General features: G+C 40.0%; 2 protein-coding genes and 1 pseudogene across 8 annotated transcripts in view; 1 reads left to right on the top strand and 2 right to left on the bottom strand.

Moving 5' to 3' along the window:
• Nucleotides 1-20,015, top strand: part of LIPA (lipase A, lysosomal acid type) — a 128,694-nt gene that overhangs the window by 2,068 nt on the left and 106,611 nt on the right. The window lies entirely within an intron of this gene.
• LOC133239150 (eukaryotic translation initiation factor 4E-like) lies at nt 1,618-5,201 on the bottom strand (annotated as a pseudogene).
• Nucleotides 1,618-20,015, bottom strand: part of IFIT1 (interferon induced protein with tetratricopeptide repeats 1) — a 34,094-nt gene continuing 15,696 nt past the window's right edge. For 4 of the 7 annotated variants that reach the window (XM_061402749.1, XM_061402747.1, XM_061402745.1 and 1 more), the window contains 4 exons: nt 11,367-11,558; nt 10,277-10,456; nt 9,694-9,816; nt 1,618-6,823 (listed from right to left, as the gene is read on the bottom strand). In XM_061402749.1, the coding sequence (XP_061258733.1) occupies nt 5,392-6,823; nt 9,694-9,816; nt 10,277-10,281 (1,560 nt within the window). In that variant the 5' untranslated portion in view covers nt 10,282-10,456; nt 11,367-11,558 and the 3' untranslated portion in view covers nt 1,618-5,391. The remainder of the gene's footprint in view (nt 6,824-9,693; nt 9,817-10,276; nt 10,457-11,366; nt 11,559-20,015) is intronic. The other 3 variants (XM_061402751.1, XM_061402748.1, XM_061402750.1) reach the window with 3 other exon arrangements.

Here is a 20,015-nt window from a genome sequence, read left to right as displayed (position 1 = left end):
TGAAAAATATTTCCAGTTTGTTGATTGTGTTTTTTTCTTCCTTGTTCCTACTTCTTTCCTTTCTTTTAGCTGTAGGGCCAAGAGATAGTCTTTGGTTATCAGTTTGAATGAACAGCAACTAAACAGTAAATGATAAAAATCAAAAGGGGAAAAAAATCCTGATTATCAGCTTGTTTTGTTTAGGATTTCAGATTCAGAAAGACTAAAACGATCTGTAAAAAGTTTAAAGGAATATGCATTATCAGGATTGAGAAGAAGCAAAGACCCAGCTGTTGAGTAGGTGTTGAACATGCTGAATTTTAGATGGAATTTGAATATCAGTATTTTTTTCATAATTTGTCGGATTGGGTGAATTCTTGGGAAAATTAGCAGTGTATTGTCTTCTGAATTTATTCTTATCAACCTGTAAAACACAGCAACTGGAGAAAAAGAGAAGTAGAACATGAAAAATGGCAACTAATAGAAAATCTGTTTGGGAAACTGAAAATTTAGTAACTCTTCCAAGGTACAGATCTAAGCCGGAGTTTCTCAACCTTGGTGCTATTGACATTTGGGTTGTGGGAAGCCGTGCAGTGGATTTTAGGATGTTTAAGCAGCAATCTTGCATCTATCCACTAGATGTCAGTAGCACCCTGCAGTTACGACAAACGAAATTAACTCCAAAGATTGCCAAACCCAACTTTTTTTTTTGCCTTCGGGGCAAAATCCTTCTCTCTCCCCCACAATTGAGAATCATGTAACACCCTCATGTATATAACTAATTTATTTGAATTAGTCTTCACAGCCCAAGCTGCAAGAGATAGAAGATGGACTTTAGGTCGGAGAGGAAAAGTTGAAATCAGATCACAGAAAGTCAAGGGTGGTACTGGAGTTCAGGAGGTGGCCCAGGTGAAAGAGTTTATATCCAGGACAATGACAGAGAATGCTTACTCCCTTAAGCACCAGCTCCAAAGTAGAGGTGGCTGGGTCTGACTGGGGACAAGGTCCAGACCTATGGACACCGACTGAAGGTGGGAAGTTCAAGCTGGGGCATGCTGTAGGGTGGAGGCTCTTAGTCCCTATGCAGGTCCAGTTCTAGCAGCCTCAGGAGAATGGAGATACTGGTGGCCAGGATGGTTCCCAAGTAGGTGGATCCTGTGGTGGTGTGTAGACAGTGGTTATCAAAGACCTAGGCTGGGGCACTTATAATAGTAGTGAATGGCCTGAGCTAAGGTTTGGCCTGATTTAGGGTACATGAGAGACATTCCCTGGGCACTCGGGGAATTCTAAATAAGGACAGTGAATAACTGAGGTTCTGCCAGTCATTTACATGGGAGTAACAAGCTCCTGAGATTCAGCTGTCAATTTAAAAACTTCTTGGTAATGCCTGGAGATACTCATTTGTAAATTTGGCAGTAGTATTTTCAATACCAGAAAGCATCTCTTTTCCTGGATTCACTGCTTATTTTCCTCTGCAGACATCCAGGCTGTCCCACATTTTAGTTTTACTGAACTGCCCGAAGAGCAGAGATGTCTTCCAGAGTTGGGAAAGATGGGTGAGAGAGATGGTTGTTAGGTTATTAAACACAATAAGTAAATGTGATCTTTGAAGCTTGTCAAACACATCACACAAACACATTGCATAATCCAGAGATTTATTTTGCCTTAATGAGCTCTGCTTTCTGGGTACAGATGGTGTATAACAATATTGGAGAAGAGTTAGCCATTCAAGAATTGACACTTATCCAATAACTATTTGATTTTCATATTTCTGACCTGGAGGAGTTGGCAGTGGGTAGACTTATTTTAGTACCTTACAGCCTCCTTCCTCAAACACAAGCGCTTTAAGTCATGTTTTTGTTAATCTAATAAACCTCTAGTTTTAGTGATACGGAAATTGTGAAGATTGCTTCTCTGTAACTCTCATGCCTGCTCCTGATACAAACCTTACTCACTTCAGTTCCTATAGAATTTCAGTAGAAATCCAAAGCCTTGTCCAGTAGGTCTGTGAATTCCTTGGGGACTTGTCTTTTCTGTGGATTTAGGATTCCCACCAGGAAACACAGGCAGCCTCCAGAATGTGGAAAAGGTACCACAAGGATTGTCTCCTAGGGCTTCCAGAAAGGATTTGGATGTGCCAACACCTTGATTTCAGGCCAGTGAAACCCATTTCAGGCTTCTAGCCTCTAGAACTGTAAGATAATAAATGAGTGTGATTTTAAGCCACCCAGTTCATGGTAATTTATTAGAGAGCCACAATAGGAATGCATACATCTTCCCCCCAAAGACGGACAAGAATGAAAAAACAATGACATTGTTTCCTTAATTTTCCTTTTAAAAATGTTATTTATAGGGCATTGTCTTTTAACAAAATGTTATAATCAAAGGTGATTGCTACAGATGGTCTCTCAGACTCTTTAGCATCCTTTTCCTATTTATTCATCTAACTAAATCAGTGCTAGCAAATGACTGAATCAATAGTGCTTCGAGCAAAATGGCATAAAGCAATAGAAATTGCTTGGAACAATTTGACAATGAATTACATTTCAAACATCTTCATGTAGAAAACTGACCTTTAATTGACTATGTATTTGTTTTTTTCTTTTTTTTGACTATGTATTTGTTTTCCTGTCTGTCTCTCTCACTAGATGGTAAGCTGCTTGAGGTTTGGAGGAAAATGTCTGCTTTGTTCACTGAGGGGTAGCAGAATATGCCATCCCCAAATATGCCACCTTGCCATAAGGGTTATTTTGAGCTGAAGGCAATTGAAAAGAAGCAGATATAAGAAAAGCTCTCTGTTCTCCCCCATCTGCCTGGAAAATAATGTCTCTCCTCTCTCTACCAGGAAGGACAGAAGTTAATCACCTGAGACAGCTCTAGTCCCTAAACAGCCCAGAGACACTGACAGAAAGACACATGTAACAAACCTTATAGGCAAACTCTTACTTTCCATTAGTTTCCCCGATATTTGCCTTCATACAGTTTGCGACTCAGAAATTTGAAGTTCTTTGCCTTTGCCTTATCATTTCTCTAAAAATGTATCATTTGGTTGTTAGGATGCTATATAAGCCCACATTCTGGTCACACCTTTGAGTTACTCATCACTGGGTACTCATGTATATGCCTGATGCATGTGTTAATAAACTGGTTGTTCTCTTGTTAATCTGTCTTTTGACAGTTTAATTTAAGGCTGTAGCCAATAAACCTAAGATGGGTAGAGGTGAAAGAACCTTCTCTTTGCTCCTTCACCCTAGTACTTTTGGTATCTAGCACTGAAAGCTATTTATTGATAAAGTGAATGAATTGAACATTTTATTTTATGTAAGTCCAGTGTTTTTTTTTTTTTTTTGCTTTAAATCTACTCAACAAACTACTATTTTTTTTCTTTTTTTCCCTACTCTATAACATTCACAGAGAAATGGTTCTTCTCTCTCTTCTCTCTCTCTCACATGTAGAGGCATGTATGTTCTGATTGACTGTTTTTTTTTTAAAGACAACTCACTGAACACATTTTATTTACAGTTTTGTACACTGTCTTAATATGAGTGGGATTGCTTTTCTACTTGAGGCAATTTTTAAAGCAAAATAACCTAAGTAATACAAAGTGTTAAAGTACAGCGTAAAGATACAAAAACAGACATACTAATTCTAATTAGGAATGTAATTATGATACTATATTTTTTATAATACACAATTAAGTTTAGGAAATCACACAAACATAGATCAGTGATTTGAATGAAAAGCATAAATTTGTAGCAAAGCATTGTAGTTACAAAAAAAATTACCAAAGAATGCACAAAACTAATGTTTATTCTACCTTTATGTCATATTCCTAGATTCTTCACCAATGTTACATGAGAAAGAAAAACTAAACCAAAACACATGAAAAACTGAAATCGGAATCACTAATGTTATCAAGTAGGGAAGCAAATAAAATCTAGCAGCCATCAGCAAGAGTACAGGACAGATAATGCTGTAAAAAGAAACAAAGAAAATTGCCAGAAAACTATGCATTATACTCTTTCAAACCAGTAAAATACGCTCCTTCATATAAAGGAATGTAAGCAAAATCATTCTCCTGTAAGGTATAGAAATGCAAGTTCTTTTTTTAATATTGTAGATGGGTCAAATGTTTTTGTAATGGTTAATTCTATTAAGCTATTACAAAGTGGGCCAGGAACACATGTATGGATTCTGGGGATGATATGATGTGTACTGTAATACTTTGATTGGGATAATGGACACTCTAGCTGAAAAAAAAAAAAGAAAATATGAATACAGAAGTACAAGACAAAGGCTAATGAAACTTCCTTTTATCTTAGCAACATTTAGATGGAACTCAAATTTAAATGCAGTCCATTCTGCTTTTGAAGAGGCATTCCTTCAGCTCCCAAATCTTGATTGCTTGAGGCAGTTGCCTATGAGAATACTCAGAAGGTGTCTTCTTAAACAACAAACCTATTTTTAGTGGTGGAGCTGCTTAGTAGCTGTGTCTGCATGGGACTGATAACCAGTTACTATTTTTGGAGGAAGTCCTAACTTTTCCTTGTATACCCTCCCTATATGTCTAACAGTTTCTCTGTTTTCACATTCAGTAGTCCATATTGCTATTTTATCACCTTTCAGTTCAGTTCAGTTGTTTAGTCGGTCCGACTCGTTTCAACACCATGAACTGCAGCACGCCAGGCCTCCCTGATCATCACCACCTTGCAGAGTTTACTCAAACTCGTGTCCATGTCTTACCACCGTTAGCTCTAATATTAACAACAGCTCCACATTCGTCATCACTGTAGTCATCAAAAGATTCTCCAATAAGGCACAGCAGTGTCTCTAGCCAAAAAACATCGAGGTCACTTTGTCTCTGCTGTTTGTTCAGTGTAATTAGCCATTGTCCTCGTTTGTTTTTCTCATCTTCCCACATAGGCTCAATACCATCCTTAAAAAGTGAGTAGTCACAGCCAGTCATTAAATTACTAGATAACTGGATATGGTTGTACAGAGCCCAGAAGTCTTCAATAGTATCAAACTTAGAGATCAATCGAAGGTTTGCTTGCCAAGTTTTGCTTTTATCATTTTTAAAAAACCAGAGTGCCCATCTGTTCTGTAAAGGGTGTTTATTTAATCCAGTGTTCTGGGTTAGTGACCTCCTGATTAGATTCTGTCTTCTCTTCTGTAGGCGGGGGATTGGGAATAGGGGTGGTTTCCGGTTCTACAGTCGCCATCTTAGATCGATCTGATCGCACAATCGCTCCTGAAGGCTGTTTCCCTATTTTCTGAATACAACTAATGTTTTATCAGGTTTGAGTAATTGTTCAAAGATTACAGCATTGTGGTGAGTTACATAATGCGGCATTGTGGTGAGTTACATAATGCGTTTCTGAAAGTCACAAGCAGAAAAGATGATTCCGTATTTCAGTGCCTAGGGATCACAGCAGAGTTCTCCAAGCCAGGAGCCAGCCTCAGGGCCCGCTCATAATACTCCAGGGCTTCATTCATTTCTCCTTTTACTTTGTGGATGAACCCAAGGATACTCAAGCTTTCTATATCTGATGGATTTCTCCGGAGTTTCTTTGAAGCCAATTTCGTCAAAGAATTGATGCTTTTATCCCTATCTGTTGATGGGCTTTCTATTTTTATTGCTTTTAAATAATGGCTAATTGCATCGACTTCAGATTTTTTGTGAAATTCCAGAAATTGGCCGTAGTGCAAATGTATGTGTTGCAGCACTTCTTTGTCGAGTGCTTTCATGCAGAGCACTTTTTGAAAAGTATCATCAGCTTTTCTGTGGTCACCTGCTTCTGCGTACATTTCTGCCAGGCTTGTATAAGCTAACTCAAATGTGGGCTTTAGTTGCACAGCACGTTCCAAATGATGTATGGCTAATGGTATTATTCTGTTGATGTTTTCTTTATCCTGTCCTTTAGGCTGACAGTTTGTAGCGAACTTTATTTGGATTATTTGTGACTTGTAGCAAAGCCCTGTCTGGTGATGCAGGAAAGCAGAAGAGGGGGTTTCCTCCAAGGCCAATTTTGAGAGCCGAAGAGCTTCATCCAGAACGCCTTTTCTTCGGTAAAACTTGACAGCATACCGAAAGACATAAGCCTTTGAGGACGCATTGGTCAGTGCTTCTTTGATGTACTTTTCTCCTTCAGCTTCTTGTTCTACATCTTGAAGCTTCAGGCCAAGAAGAGCCTTAATGTATGCATCATTTGGATTTAGCTTGACAGCCTGTTTTAAGGTGTTCAGACAAAATTCCGCACTAATCTGTGCTCTGTTAAAGCCCTCCAGGCGATAGACAACGATTGCATACCCAGTGCTGAATTCAGGGTTTTCAGGGTCCACTTCCAGAGCCTTTTCAAAGCAGACTTTGGCCCGTTCATAATTCTTTGCTCCACATTTCAGCAAGGCCCATCCTTCCTCACAGTCCATCTGAGGACACGCCATTCTATAGCTGGAGGAATTCCCAAGTTTCCTGCAAGTGTTCTTCACCTTGTCCAGGTAAATCTGGGCTTCTGCCTGTTGGCCCATATGGTAATGCAGCCAGGCATAGTTGCCCCAGGTAACCAGACTTCTCACTTCTGATTGGTTGGCATGTTCTTGCTGGCTTAAGTCTTCAGCTTTTTGTAAACCCTTCAGGGCTTCTTCATTCTGGCCTCTCAGGTGTTTCACATAGGCCAGTAAGTTGTATATTCCCACATTGTATTTGATGTCCAGGAACGTAATCTCCTCCAAGACCCTGTTTTCTAAATCCGGTATTTCTGTCTCTGCAATGATCAAATCCCATGTAAAGTGACATCTCAACAGTAGCAGCTTATCCTTGAGCTGATCCTCATCAGCTTTATAACTGTAAAAACAAAAGCAGATTTTCTTTGTTAGGTAACAAACAGCCAATAGAAATAAGCCAAGTAAAACACCTCCTAGCCTTGAAAAGGGCCTGCCTGCTTTGATCTTCCATCGAGTTCCTGTATTTCTAAGATCCATTTGGCCTCTGAATGCAGTTTGCTTGGCTCCATACACTGACTCCAGCATTTTCTAGCCATGAAACTTCTCTGTGCTTCAGAACCTCCTTTGTAAAGCACAGAAGATAAACTTAGCACACTGGATTTGGTGAGAATTAATAAGCCTATCTATGTAAAACACTTAGAGCATGCATATTTCATGTTATATAAGAGTTTTCTGTTTTCCTATTGCTGTATTTAAGGTAGAGACCAGTAAGAAACGCAGAGCCTTAGGAAATATTATTGACATCACGACCTTAGTCTGCAGATTATGTAACAAATTAAGACTATCTAAATGTGATCATATTTGACCCATTTATTTTAGTTGGATTTATTTGTGGGAAATATTTATTTATTTATATATATTCACAGAAGTTTGCAAAGATAGAACATAAGGCAGTGTATCCTTGACCCAGTTTCTCCCAAAGATTATATTTTATCCAACTATAGTACAACATCGAAACTAGGAAACTGACAGTGGTACAATATGCACACTGTTCATTTTTCATTCCTACTAGTAACGTATGCTTCCCTGGTGGCTCAAACGGTAAAGAATTCGCTTGCAGTGCTGGAGACCCAGGTTCAATCCCTTGATTGGGAAGATCCCCTGGAGAAGGGAACGGCAATCCACTCCAGTATTCTTGCCTGGAAAATTCCATGAACAGTGGAGCCTGGCAGGCTACAGTCCGTGGAGTCGCAAAGAATCAGAAACAACTGAGTAACTAACACACATACAGAGTAATGTATGAATGATCTAGTTCTTTGTATTCTTACCAGAATTTGATATTTCCACTTTTTTAAAGAAAATGTTATTAGCTCTTTTAATAGATGTAGAGGTAGCTCTTTGTGGTCTTAGTTTGCATTTCCCTAATGCTAGTGATTTTGAACCAGAGAAGGCAATGCACTCCACTTGGCCTTCTCTGACATCATCCGTTGGGGGACGGAGTGGAAGAGTCCAGATGCCTAGCTCATAGCCTGGTGAGAATAGAAGTCTTGGCTACCCACTCAGCCTTTACTAGCAGAGTTGGGAATGGGGCCTTAGTTTTTGTTTGACTTTTTCTGTGGTATTTGGCTAGAGTAGTGGTTGTTTATAAATTTTTTGTTTTGCTAGACTATCTCCTTTTTGGGTCCTTTGGCTAGAGAGAGCAGGTTTTTCATGGGACTTTTCTATTCATGCCTACCAGCATTTCTAGGTTTCTGGCTTCTCCAGTACTCAGTCTGGGATATATGCAGAAAGGAGGAATATCCATATACAAAAGATTGAAGTTGGACCTGTTCCTTATACTATATACAAAAAATGAATTCAAAATGTGTCAAAGATCTAAATGTAACATCTAAAGCTATAACAATCTAGAAACAAAACAGGGAAAAAGCTCCATGACATTGGATTTAGCAACAATTTCTTGGATATGCTAAAAACAAAGGTAACAAAAGTAAAAATAAACAAGTTGAGCTTTAGCAAAACTAAAAAGTTTTGTGCATCAAAGGGCAGTATCAATAGAATGAAAAGACATCCCACAGAATGGGAGAAAATGTTTTCAAATCATGTACCTGATAAGGGATTAATATTTAGACTAATAAGCAGCTCCTACAATTTAACAACAGAAAAACAAATAACTGATTAAAAGAATGGGCAAAGAACACGCATAGACATTTCCCTAAAGAAAATATACAGATGGCCAGTAAGTACATGAAAAGATGTTCAACATCACCAGTCATTAATGAAATGTGAATCAAAACCATAATAAAATACCTCTACACATCCATTAGGATGGGTATTTATCAAAAACACAGAAAATACCAAATGTTGTCAAGGATGTGGAGAAATTAGAACCCTTGTGCATTGCTAGGGAGAATGTAAAATGGGGCAGCTGCTGTGGAAAATGATGATTCCTCAAAAAATTAAATATAGAATTATCATATACTTCATTAGTTCCACTTCTGGTAGATACCCAAAATAAAGCAAAGACTTGAATAGATATTTGTATACTTATATTCATAGCAGCATTATTCACAGTGGGAGAAACCCAAGTGTTCTCCAGTGGATGAATGGATAAGCAAAATGTAGTCAGTGCATACAATGGAATATTATTCAGCTTTAAAATGGAAGTACATTCTGACACATGCCTCAGTATGGATGAACCTTGAAGGCATTAAGTTAAATAAGTCAGTCACAAAAGGCCGTGTGTTGTATGCTTCCATATATATGAAATATCCACAATAGACAAATCTATAGAGACAGAAAGCAGATTAATGGTTACCAGGTCCTGGAGTGAAGGATGAGAGGTGAGTGACTTCTCAGAGTGACGAAATTTTCTTAAACTAGATAGTGGTGATGGTTGCACTACATTGTTGTACTAAATACTGCAAAATTGTATACTTAAAATAGTTAAAGCTATGGTTTTGCCAGTAGTCACGTATGGATGTGAGAGTTGGACTATAAAGAAAGCTGAGCGCCAAAGAATTGATGCTTTTGAACTGTGGTGTTGGAGAAGACTCTTTAGAGTCCCTTGGACTGCAAGGAGATCAAACCAGTCACTTGTAAAGGAAATCAGTCCTGAATATTCATTGGAAGGACTGATGCTGAAGCTGAAACTCCAATACTTTGGCCACCTGATGCAGAGAACTGACTCATTGGAAAAGACCCTGATGCTGGGAAAGATTGAAGGCAGGAAGAGAAGGAGTTTACAGAGGATGAGATGGTTGGATGGCTCACCGACTTGATGGCCGAGAGTTTGAACAAGCTCCAGGAGTTGGTGATGGACAGGGAAGCCTGGCATGCTGCAGTCCTTGGGGTCGCAAAGAGTCGGACACAACTGAATGACTGAACTCAACTGAACTGAAAACAGTTAAAATGGTAAATTTTATCATACATGTATTTTATCACTATAAAAATTCATGTTACTAGCCTGAGTAGAAATTCTGCAAATTATGTAAATATGCATGCATGCATGCTAAGTTGCTTCAGTTGTGTCTGACTCTTTGCAACCCCATGGACTATAGCCCACCAGGCTCCTCTGTCCGTGGGATTCTCCAGGCAAAAATACTGGAGTGGGTTGCCATACCCTCCTCTAGGGGATCTTCCTTTAAAATATAAAAGCTAATTACTATGCCATCTGAAATGATCTCATGAACCTCCGTTGGTACCTTTTAAGAAACATCAGTTTAAAGATTAAATAAGGTATCATTGAATAGAGACTCTGGTTCATGTCTAGCTCTATCACTTATTATCTGTGTAGTCTTAACTTTTTAATTTAAAATTCGTTATTGGCAAAAAAAAGTATAGTACGAGTACTTGCCTCATAAGTTTCTTTTGTAAATGTAATAATGTAAATGTAATAATTTACATAATACTTTGGAAGCCAGGCTGGCACTTGATAAGCATCCAGGACATGATATCTACTTTTCTATTATTATGATGATGATTTTTGTTGCTGTTGTTATTGTTTTCTTATCAGTGATAATCCACTCTTATTTGTCTGTGAACCAAAGGAGGGGAGAAGGGTTGACAATAGGTCTGTAATTATGCATTTTCTGAAACTGTTGCCCCTTCAAAGTTTTGTACACTGGAACACTGAGGGCAAATTTGCAGGCCAATATTAATGTTTTTTTGATCTGATAAGATCCAAGGTTCTTTGAATCAAGATTCAGTTTAGATAATACAGTTTACATTAGGCCCTTTAGCTAAGGAAGATGTGGGAGTTCCCAAGCACAGAACTCTAGCCGAGCCCTGTGAACAGGAGGCTGTCAAGGATCGCAGGCCACCTGGCTGCCCCAGAGGACAGTTAACCTGCGAATCTTAGATCCAGTCAGATTGACAAAGCCTGACATAGGAGCCCGGCAGTGCAGATAGTGAGACCAGATGCCAGCAGAGAAAGGTCTTGTTCTCTAAGCAGTGAGCATCTCTTCCTCATCCACCACAATATTTCTCTCAAGATAGCTGAGAGACGCCACTGCTGTGGCTCACACAGCTGTGTGCACTCTACTTTTTTCCTCCTGTCGAGGAGCCAGAAAGCAACATCTGTATCCAGATTAACTGTCCATTCCCCCCCTAGCTCAGACAGAAGGGAGATTGGTGGAAAATTGTTTCAGAGACTGGGATTGTTCTCTTCCTTCCACCCTTTCTGTTTCCCTCCCTTTCTTTGGGTTTCAGCAAATTCCTCAGGAAGATGCTGACAAAGAAGGAAAATGAACTGATAAAACAGTTTATGGGCATGTATGAATGTGCATGTGTGTGAGTGCACTCACGTATACGTTCAGTCCGAAACAGTTGGTCAAATAGAAAAATAAGGAAATGGCATCACCGAGACTAAGTCTGTTGATACAGTATGGTTAAAATTTTTTCCAGAAGCTTTATACAGAAAGGCAGAGAAACAGAGAAAGGCTTACCTCATGGTTGCTGTGAATTAGGCAGCAGTTCTGCAATGCTTTGTCTAGCTGGATGGTCTTCTCTGAGGTCTGTTCTGTCCGTCTTACGGATTTTCAGATAAATTTATGCCCCAGGTCAGGGCTATATATGGGAGATGAACCACAGCTAATGATGTAACTTGTGGGTGTGTTTTTGCAACGATAAGTTGGAAACTGAAAGTAGAAAGTGAAATTAAAGTAGGCAGAATTGCAGAAAATGAAACTTAAACAGCTAATGTTTCCTTTGTTCTGTTTTGAAAATGGATTGAGAAAAGGCTGGTGGAAAGCAGCTTTTTGATGTACTGATTCCTCTCTTTGAGAATTAGCAAGCTCCTGCAGATGGTGAAGGACAGGGAAGCCTGGGGGGCTATAGTTGATGGGGTCCCAAAGAGTCAGACATGACTGAGTGACTGAACGACAACAAATTCCTCTCAGACTTTGTAAGGCCTTTTAGAAACCCAGGAACTAAGAGATGCCAGTAATGTAGAGTCCACTGAACCTAGAGCCAGGGAGTCCTGTGAAAATTGGCTCTGTGAACTGGCCAAAGTCATGCCCTCAATCTGTGCCTTTGTTTGCTCATCTGGAAACAGACATTGTTCTTTATATGGTATAAAATTCTGCAAGTCAGTAAACTGGAGCCTTAACTCAAATTTGTTCCTATTCTCTGAGAAATCAGTCTTACTAATTATTTTGTGCTTTTGCATACCCTTCTTTCTGGAGAATGATCAGTGATTTAAAAAAAAGAGTCCTAAAACTCCTTATTTGTTCATGGGAACCAAGAAAATCTGCTAGAATCTTGAGACTTCAAATAAAACATGTTGGGCCTGAATGAAAATATTTCCTTATTTGTAATGCCCTCTGTTGTAGCCATCTAAAGTGTTCGTATTCACTAGACATGATTATCATATCTGTGTAAGACTGTTATCCTCTTGGTGCCCATGGCATCCACTTTGGCCTGCCTCAGCCTGGCCTGTGTAATCTTACAGAGTCATGGTGCTTGTGGTAAGAGGTTGAGAAGAGTAAGTGCTGATATGATGGAAAAACCCGAATGAATTTTTGGCCAATCCAGTACTTAGCAACTACTTGGCACATAAAAGCTTGCAAATAAAAGGTGACTATTGATGATGATGGTAATAATAGTAGTAGTAGTAGTGGTATTTTCTGTCATCAAGTTTAAATAGTGCTTTCTTAAAAAAAAAAACACAACACCTACATTCTTTCTTTTAAAAAAGAATCAGAAAAGGAGGAACTGTAAGAATGTGTTCCTCTTAGAAACACTTAAACACACTGCCAAATCTAAACCCTTCCTGCTTAATCCCTCCCACCCAGCTCATCTGCCATGTCATCCTGAACTGGTTAGAAAGTTCTACACAAATAAAAATTTCTGAATAAATTGTATTCTAATAAATGTTCAGGCAATAAGCAGATGCCAAGATAAATTAATTAGAGAGCCAACCTCTCTTTGCAGGGGAGTGAGGTGTCTTTGGAATTTGTGTGAAGAAAAACAGTTGGGTTTGTAATTTTCCAGGGCACTAGATAGAACGCAGAGACGCACACAAAACGTTTATCGCACCATTGCCATGAATTTGGCAGCAGTCCTGGGTCTATGGGACTGTGGCTTGGACTGATTAGATATTCGGAATCTTGCTTCGTGTCTCTGTGGAGTAAATAGATCTTTGAGCAACACAAGACAAAGCAGTAGAGAAGAAAACAGCCCCCCCAAAAGTCTGTGTATGTGTGTGTCCAAGAGTACACTTACAGCTAGGAAAAGAAAACAAGAACTGGAGAAAATGAGACTTACAGAAATGGAATTTCAGCGCTATGCTATAAGTCCATTCCCAGGAGTATAGTAGGATTAGATGGCTCCCTGAGTGACTGGCCAGCTGTGATAAACTACTTCAGCTCTATGAGCCTCAGTTTCCTCAACTGATGCAGAAGTGATTGGGAATAGATTATTGAATTTCAATCATCATAGCACACGAGAATCATCTAGGGAGACTTCAGAATAATGCTAATTCAGCCTCACCTGGGACCAATTGAAGACATCCCTGGGAATGCCCCTCTCCCCATCTCAGTAGTAAAAGGAAATGCCCAGGTGATTTTGATGTATGCCTGGGCTAGAACAAGGTACTGTTGTCTATTGTATGACGGAAATTCTCTGACTGAGCGATGTGGGACTCAGTCCCTGAGCCTCCTTCCCTTTCTGTGAGGCCCAGCTTCAGTCTGTTCGTGACTGTGACTTGTTTCCCCACCTGCATGGCGGGCAATGAAGTCCTCAGTTTCCTCCTGATTCACAGGATGGCATGGAAGAAGAATGGGATTCTGAATGTTTTGACCTCTACTAGAGGGAAACAGCGGAGAAGGCAATGGCACCCCACTCCAGTACTCTTGCCTGGAAAATCCCATGGATGGAGGAGCCTGGTAGGCTGCAGTCCATGGGGTTGCTAAGTCGGACAAGATTGAGCGACTTCACTTTCTCTTTTCACTTTCATACATTGGAGAAGGAAATGGCAACCCATTCCAGTGTTCTTGCCTGGAGAATCCCAGGGATGGCGGAGCCTGGTGGGCTGCCATCTATGGGGTCGCACAGAGTCGGACATGACTGAAGTGACTTAGCAGCAGCAGCAGCAGCAGAGGGAAACAGGGATGGGAGAGGGCAAAATGGTTAAGGGGGTCAACTCTGTGGTGACAGGTGGAAACTAAACATTTGGTGGTTAGTGCACTGTAGTGTGTACAGAAGTTGAAATATAGTGTTGTACATATAAAACTTACATAATGTGATAAACCAACAGAAAGAGTATGTTCCTGGCTTTTGAGATTATTTCTAAATACTTCCCCTCACATCCATGGTGAAGAACTCAGAGACATCAGAAGTCTCTTGTTGTGAATGTTCTGATGATTTTCACGTGCTATGCTATGCTAAGTCACTTCAGTCGTGTCCAACTCTGTGCAACCCCATAGACGGCAGCCCACCAGGATCCCCCGTCCCTGGGATTCTCCAGGCAAGAACACTGGAGTGGGTTGCCATTTCCTTCTGCAACGCGTGAAAGTGAAAAGTGAAAGTGAAGTCGCTCAGTCGTGTCTGACTCCTAGCGACCCCCTGGACTGCAGCCTACCAGGGCCCTCAGTCCATGGGATTTTCCAGGCAAGAGTACTGGAGTGGGGTGCCATTGCCTTCTCCAGATGTTCACATACTTATGGGTTTTCAGGCATCCACTCAGCCCACCTTGACCTGCAGTTTGGCTTGTTGCAACACAGTCAAGTACAAACTGAACTTGTACCATTTCCTCCTTTACATTTCAGGCTTCTCTTGAATAGATTCACAGGGAGTTGTAGGAAGTCTTGAGCCACCAGCCCCTGACTACCCACCCCCCCTCACCAATAGCAGCATCTTGTGTAACTGTAGAACAGTATCAAAACCAGGAAAATGATATTGGTACTGTGTGTATATTTTAAAGAGGGAGGTATGGTCATGGGCGATGCTCCTGAAAGTTACTTTGGGAAGTCTCAGAAAACTACATGGGGGTCTGTTAGAAGCCTAGCTCAGTATCCCTTGTTAAGAGTTAGTCAGTCAGTCATGTCCGACTCTTTCTGACCCCATGGACTGTAGCCTGCCAGGCTCCTCTGTCCGTGGAATTCTCCAGGCAAGATACTGGAGTGGGTTGTCATTCCCTTCTCCTGGTGATCTTCCCAACACAGGGATCAAACCCAGGTCTCCCACAGATTCTTTACCATTTGAACTACCCGGAAAGCCCCGTATATATTTTAAAGATAGAATATATTGTGATTTCATCTTACAAATTCAAATTTACCAAAATTTTACTTAACCTAATTGATCCTACATCTCTGTTTCTTTTCTCCTGAATTGACTATCTCATTTCTAAGTGATACCAGTGTACATATGTTCTACTCCACAATACACTAAGAAGTCTCAGAATAACAAAACAATTCACAATGACTGCTTATTTGCTGTTCTTTTGTTCACAAGATATATCCTTTTAAAAAGTTGAATTACAATGTGTTAAAAAAAATCACTTGGAATACTTCTCTATGTGGTTTTAGCCTTTATCCCATATATATATATATGTATATATATATTCATTTTCCTTGTTTTGATTTACTTTAAATACTTTTTTTTTACCCTAACATTTTATTATGAACATCATTAAACATAGAGTTCAGAGAATTTTCCAACAAATGCTAATGTACTCACCACCTAGATTCTACAGTTAACATTTTACTATGTTTGCTTTGTCACATATTCAGCTATCAGCTTCTGGATCTACCAATAAATTTATCTTATTTTGTTGTTGTTGTGTAAGAAGATAATCAGTATGATTAACTGATAAAACATTTCAGCATATGTATTGTTTTAACTTAGTCGGACCTTGTTTACAAGGAAAAGATGGTATTCCTGCTCTAGTAGTTTTCTTCTGTCTAAATCTAATAAATCTGCTCTGTTTAGTATCCACAAGGTTGAAATGGTGTTGCCAAGGGTGGGGGAGCGGAGGAAGAGGGATGGACTGGGATTTGGGGGTTGGTAGATGCAAAATATTACATTCAGAATGGATGAACAACTAAGTCCTACTGCATAGAATAGGGAACTGTGTTGAATATCCAATGATAAACCATAATGGAAAAGAATATAAAAAAAGAGTGTATATATATCTATATGTATAACTGAGTCACTGTGCTGTATAGAAGACATTGGCACAACGTTGTAGATCAACTACAATTAAAAAAAAAAAAGAAATGTGCCTCTGCATATTCTGTTTTTTTAAATGAAGTATAGTTGATTTACAAATTGTGTTAATTTCAGGTATATAGCAAATTGATTCAATTATATATATATTTTTTCCATGTAAATAGCTATATTCTTTTTAAAATTCTTTTCCATTATAGTTTATTACAAGATACTGAATTATAGTTCCCTGAGCTGCACAGTAAATTCTTGTTATTTATCGATTTTATGTGGTAGTGTGTGTCTGTTAATCCCATATTCCCAATTTATCCCACCCTCCTGCCCCTTTGGTAACCATAAGTTTGTTTTATATGTCTGTTAGTGTTTCGGTTTTGTAAATAAGTTCATTTGTACTATTTTGTAGATCCCACATATAAGTGACCTCATATAATCAGTCATGCCTGTGTAAGGTAGATGTTCGGCAATATGGGAAGATGGCACACCAGGAGAGAGTGTGCACTCTCCGTGCCACTCTCACCCGCACATTGTCCTGTGCATCTTTTCCATTTGGGTTTTCCTGAGCTGCATCCTTTATAACAAACTGGCAGTCATAAGTAAAACACTTTCCTGGGTTCTTTGAGTGGTTCTAGTGAATTATCAAAACTGAGGAAGGGTTTATGGGAACTCCTGAATGTGTAGCTAAGTCAGACAGAAGTAAAAATAACTTGGGGACCGACTACTTGTAAGTGGTAACTAAAGAGAGGACAATCTAATTGGATTACACCCTAGACTTGTGGGGACTCATGCTAACTCCAGGTAGTTAGCATTAGAACAGAGTAGAATTGTTGGACAGCCAGTTGGTATTCAGAGAATCTGAGAGATGTAGAGTTGGTGTCAGATTTGATTGATCTGATGGGGGAAAAGACCTATAACAACTGCAGGAATATTGTAAGCAAAAAAGGAAACAAATATGGCAGGGAGATGCCAATTTGAAGGAAATTAAACCGAAACTTTAAACTCTCTGAGAGGGAAGTTGTGAGTTGCAGCTTTTTCATACTACCTCTCTGTGGGATAAAAGTGGCCTATCAGAACAGCACTGGAACTTAGAATATGCAGCACTGTGGAATGAGGACTGGACCTAGAGCTAGGTGGACTGTGCAAATGGGCTATTTGGTGACCCACTTACTCTTATCCTCTGGGCCTCAGTTTCCTATCACTGTAACAAAAGAGGTTATTAGGGGAAATTTCATGATCCTTTAGAGCTTACAATTCCTGAAAATATAACCTGGAACCATATTTGTAGCCCTGACTCTGAAAGGCCTTGCTTTGGAAACTTCATTGTCTTTGGCCTTTTTTGCCCCCATCAAGAGAATGGACAATACCTCCGTCCTCTTCTTTAGGAAGAGATGGTGCATATACAGCAGTGCCTGTGTTCTTCTACAAATATGAACCTGTCTTCATGTGCTTTTTTTCTTATTTCCTAGTGTTTCTTACTCAAGAAGAGCTAAAATTCCCTCGTTCATTAGAAAAGTTTCAGTTGCCTAATGACCCACTGATCCTCATCTCTGCTTGAGAAAACTGGCTAAGCCTCAGCCCCTTAACCTGTTGGCTTAACCTGTTGGATAACATACAAGAGTTCCTGCCAGACTCATGAGCCTCTTCTCTTATTAAAGATCACACATATGATTCTAAACTCTTTGTCTTCAGTGTCAACTTAAAAGATAATCACAACCTAAAAGTTGACAGTTATGTTTTATTCGGTAGGAATTTTTAGGATGTCAAGACTGGGAGACAGCATCTCAAGTAACCCTGAGAGTACTGCTCAGGGAGGCAGGGGTGGGGAGTCCAGTTATATAGACATTTGCAACAAAGGGTCAAGTAGTCTGAACATCCAAAGATTATTGTTAATTAAGGAAAACCAGCTAGATCAGGCTCCCTGGTGACTCAGTTGGTAAAGAGTCTCCCTGCAGTGTGCAAGACCCAGGTTTAATCCCTGGGTGGGGAAGATCCCCAGGAGAAGGAAATGGCAACCCACTCCAGTATTTTTGCCTGGAGAATTCCATGGTCAGAGGAGCCTGGTGGGTTACAGTCCATGGGGTCACAAAGAGTCAGACACAACTGAGTGACTAACACTTTCACTTTCAGATAGCTCAAGTTAAGGAATTTAGTGCTTTTGTACATATGGGAAAATGCAGGAGGCTGGGCTCACTGAAATTACTCCTTTCATATGCATCTCAGCTATCTGGGGCCAGTTTCCTGTGTTTTCTTTTTACAGCCTGAGTTCCTCAGTGCTCACCACAGGGAGTGGCTGCAGCCTGATGGCTGCCATATTGGGCAGGTATTGTTCTCCTTCCTGATTGTGCCTAGGGCTCAGAAGTTTACATTTTGAGGGCAGGTGTCACAGATGACTGTGACATAACTTGTTTACCGATATGGCAGGAAATACTCCATTTCTCATAAAAAACTTAAACATAATTAAAGCACCCATTCTATGCTTTGAATAAAAAATGCCATTTTTATTAAATCAATTAATATTTTCATTTTTAATCATATATGTTTTCTCTGCATTTAAACTGTGTATATAATCTGTAGTTACTGAATATGTTGACTTTTGGAGAATGATTACAGAAAAATTTCCCAGATCCCCAAATACCATTCTGTCACAAAATTTATAATGCATGTCAGTGGCCCTCAATCTTTTGGCACCAGAGACCAGTGGAAGAAAAGTTTTCCATGGATAGAGGGGGCAGGATGGTTCAGCCGGTAATGCAAGTGATGGTGAGCTGCTCCCCTTGTGCTGTGGGGCCCAATTCCTAATGTATGTGATGAAAAGGAGAGAGACTTGTTCATGCTGGGGCTTGAGCTGGAAACTAGGCTTGTGTTAGTGATGGCATCTTAGTTGTTGTCTGTCCAACTACTCCACATTCATGTAGATTTCTAATAAGCTCTGAGTAGGTCTTGATCATCTGGCTGCCCATTCCCTGGGGAATTTGAAATTAAGATCTGAGTACTTCAACTCCACTATCTCCTTGGAGATACACGTCTGTGCAGGAAAGAGTTAACAGGCTTGAGACTGTTTTTAGAAAAGCCTACCTGATTGTTGGTTTCTGGGAACACTATTTTCTGATACAAACAGCTTTCACTGTGCCTAAACTGTACAAACACTATGGTTTATGGCAACTTCGTGCTATCCTCCTGAGAGTCTGGAATTTGGGTACATACTGGATAGATGGGGCCTATGTGGCCAACCTCCTTGAGAAGCCTTGGGTGCTAGGTCTCTGGTGAGCTTTTCTGGTAGACAAGAACTTTACATGTGTTGTCATAATTTGATGCAGCAGGAATTAAGCACATCTTGTGTGACTCCAACTGGGACAAGATTCTTGGAAAATCGTACTTGGTTTTCTTCATGTGCCTTTCTCTTGCTGATTTTGCTTTGTATCCTTTTGTTGTTGAAGAGGGTCAGAGTGTCCTACCCCAAAATATGTCAGTCAAGCATAAAGATTATTTGGAGCTGAAATCAGTTAAAAGGCAGCAAACACAAGAAAAGCTCTTTGCCTTCCTATTTCCTGTACCGAGAAAAAGGTTGCAACCTTATTACCAGAGATTAGATGGCATTCAGAGAGTCTATGCAGACAAACCCTGCTAGAGTAACCCTTATCTTCTTCCACTGCGTGTGTGCTCAGTCGTCCATTTGTGGCCGATTCTTGGTGACCCTACAGACTGTAGCCCGCCAGGCTTCTTTGTCTGTGGGATTTCACAGGCAAGAATACTAGAGCAGGCTGCTGTTTTCTGCTTTAGGGCTTCTTCCCAATCTAGGGATTGAACCCCCATCTCTGGTGTCTCCTACATTGGCATGTGGATTCTCTGCCACTGTACCACCTGGGAAGCCCTGTCTTCCGTTAGTTTTCCCCTATATTTACCTGCCCACAGTTGACTGCCCCTAAAAACAT

Source organism: Bos javanicus, chromosome 26, assembly GCF_032452875.1.
Source record: "Bos javanicus breed banteng chromosome 26, ARS-OSU_banteng_1.0, whole genome shotgun sequence".
Lineage (NCBI taxonomy): Eukaryota > Metazoa > Chordata > Mammalia > Artiodactyla > Bovidae > Bos > Bos javanicus.
The sequence above is the reverse complement of the archived record's forward strand: the minus strand, read 5'-3'. Positions and strand labels throughout refer to the sequence as shown.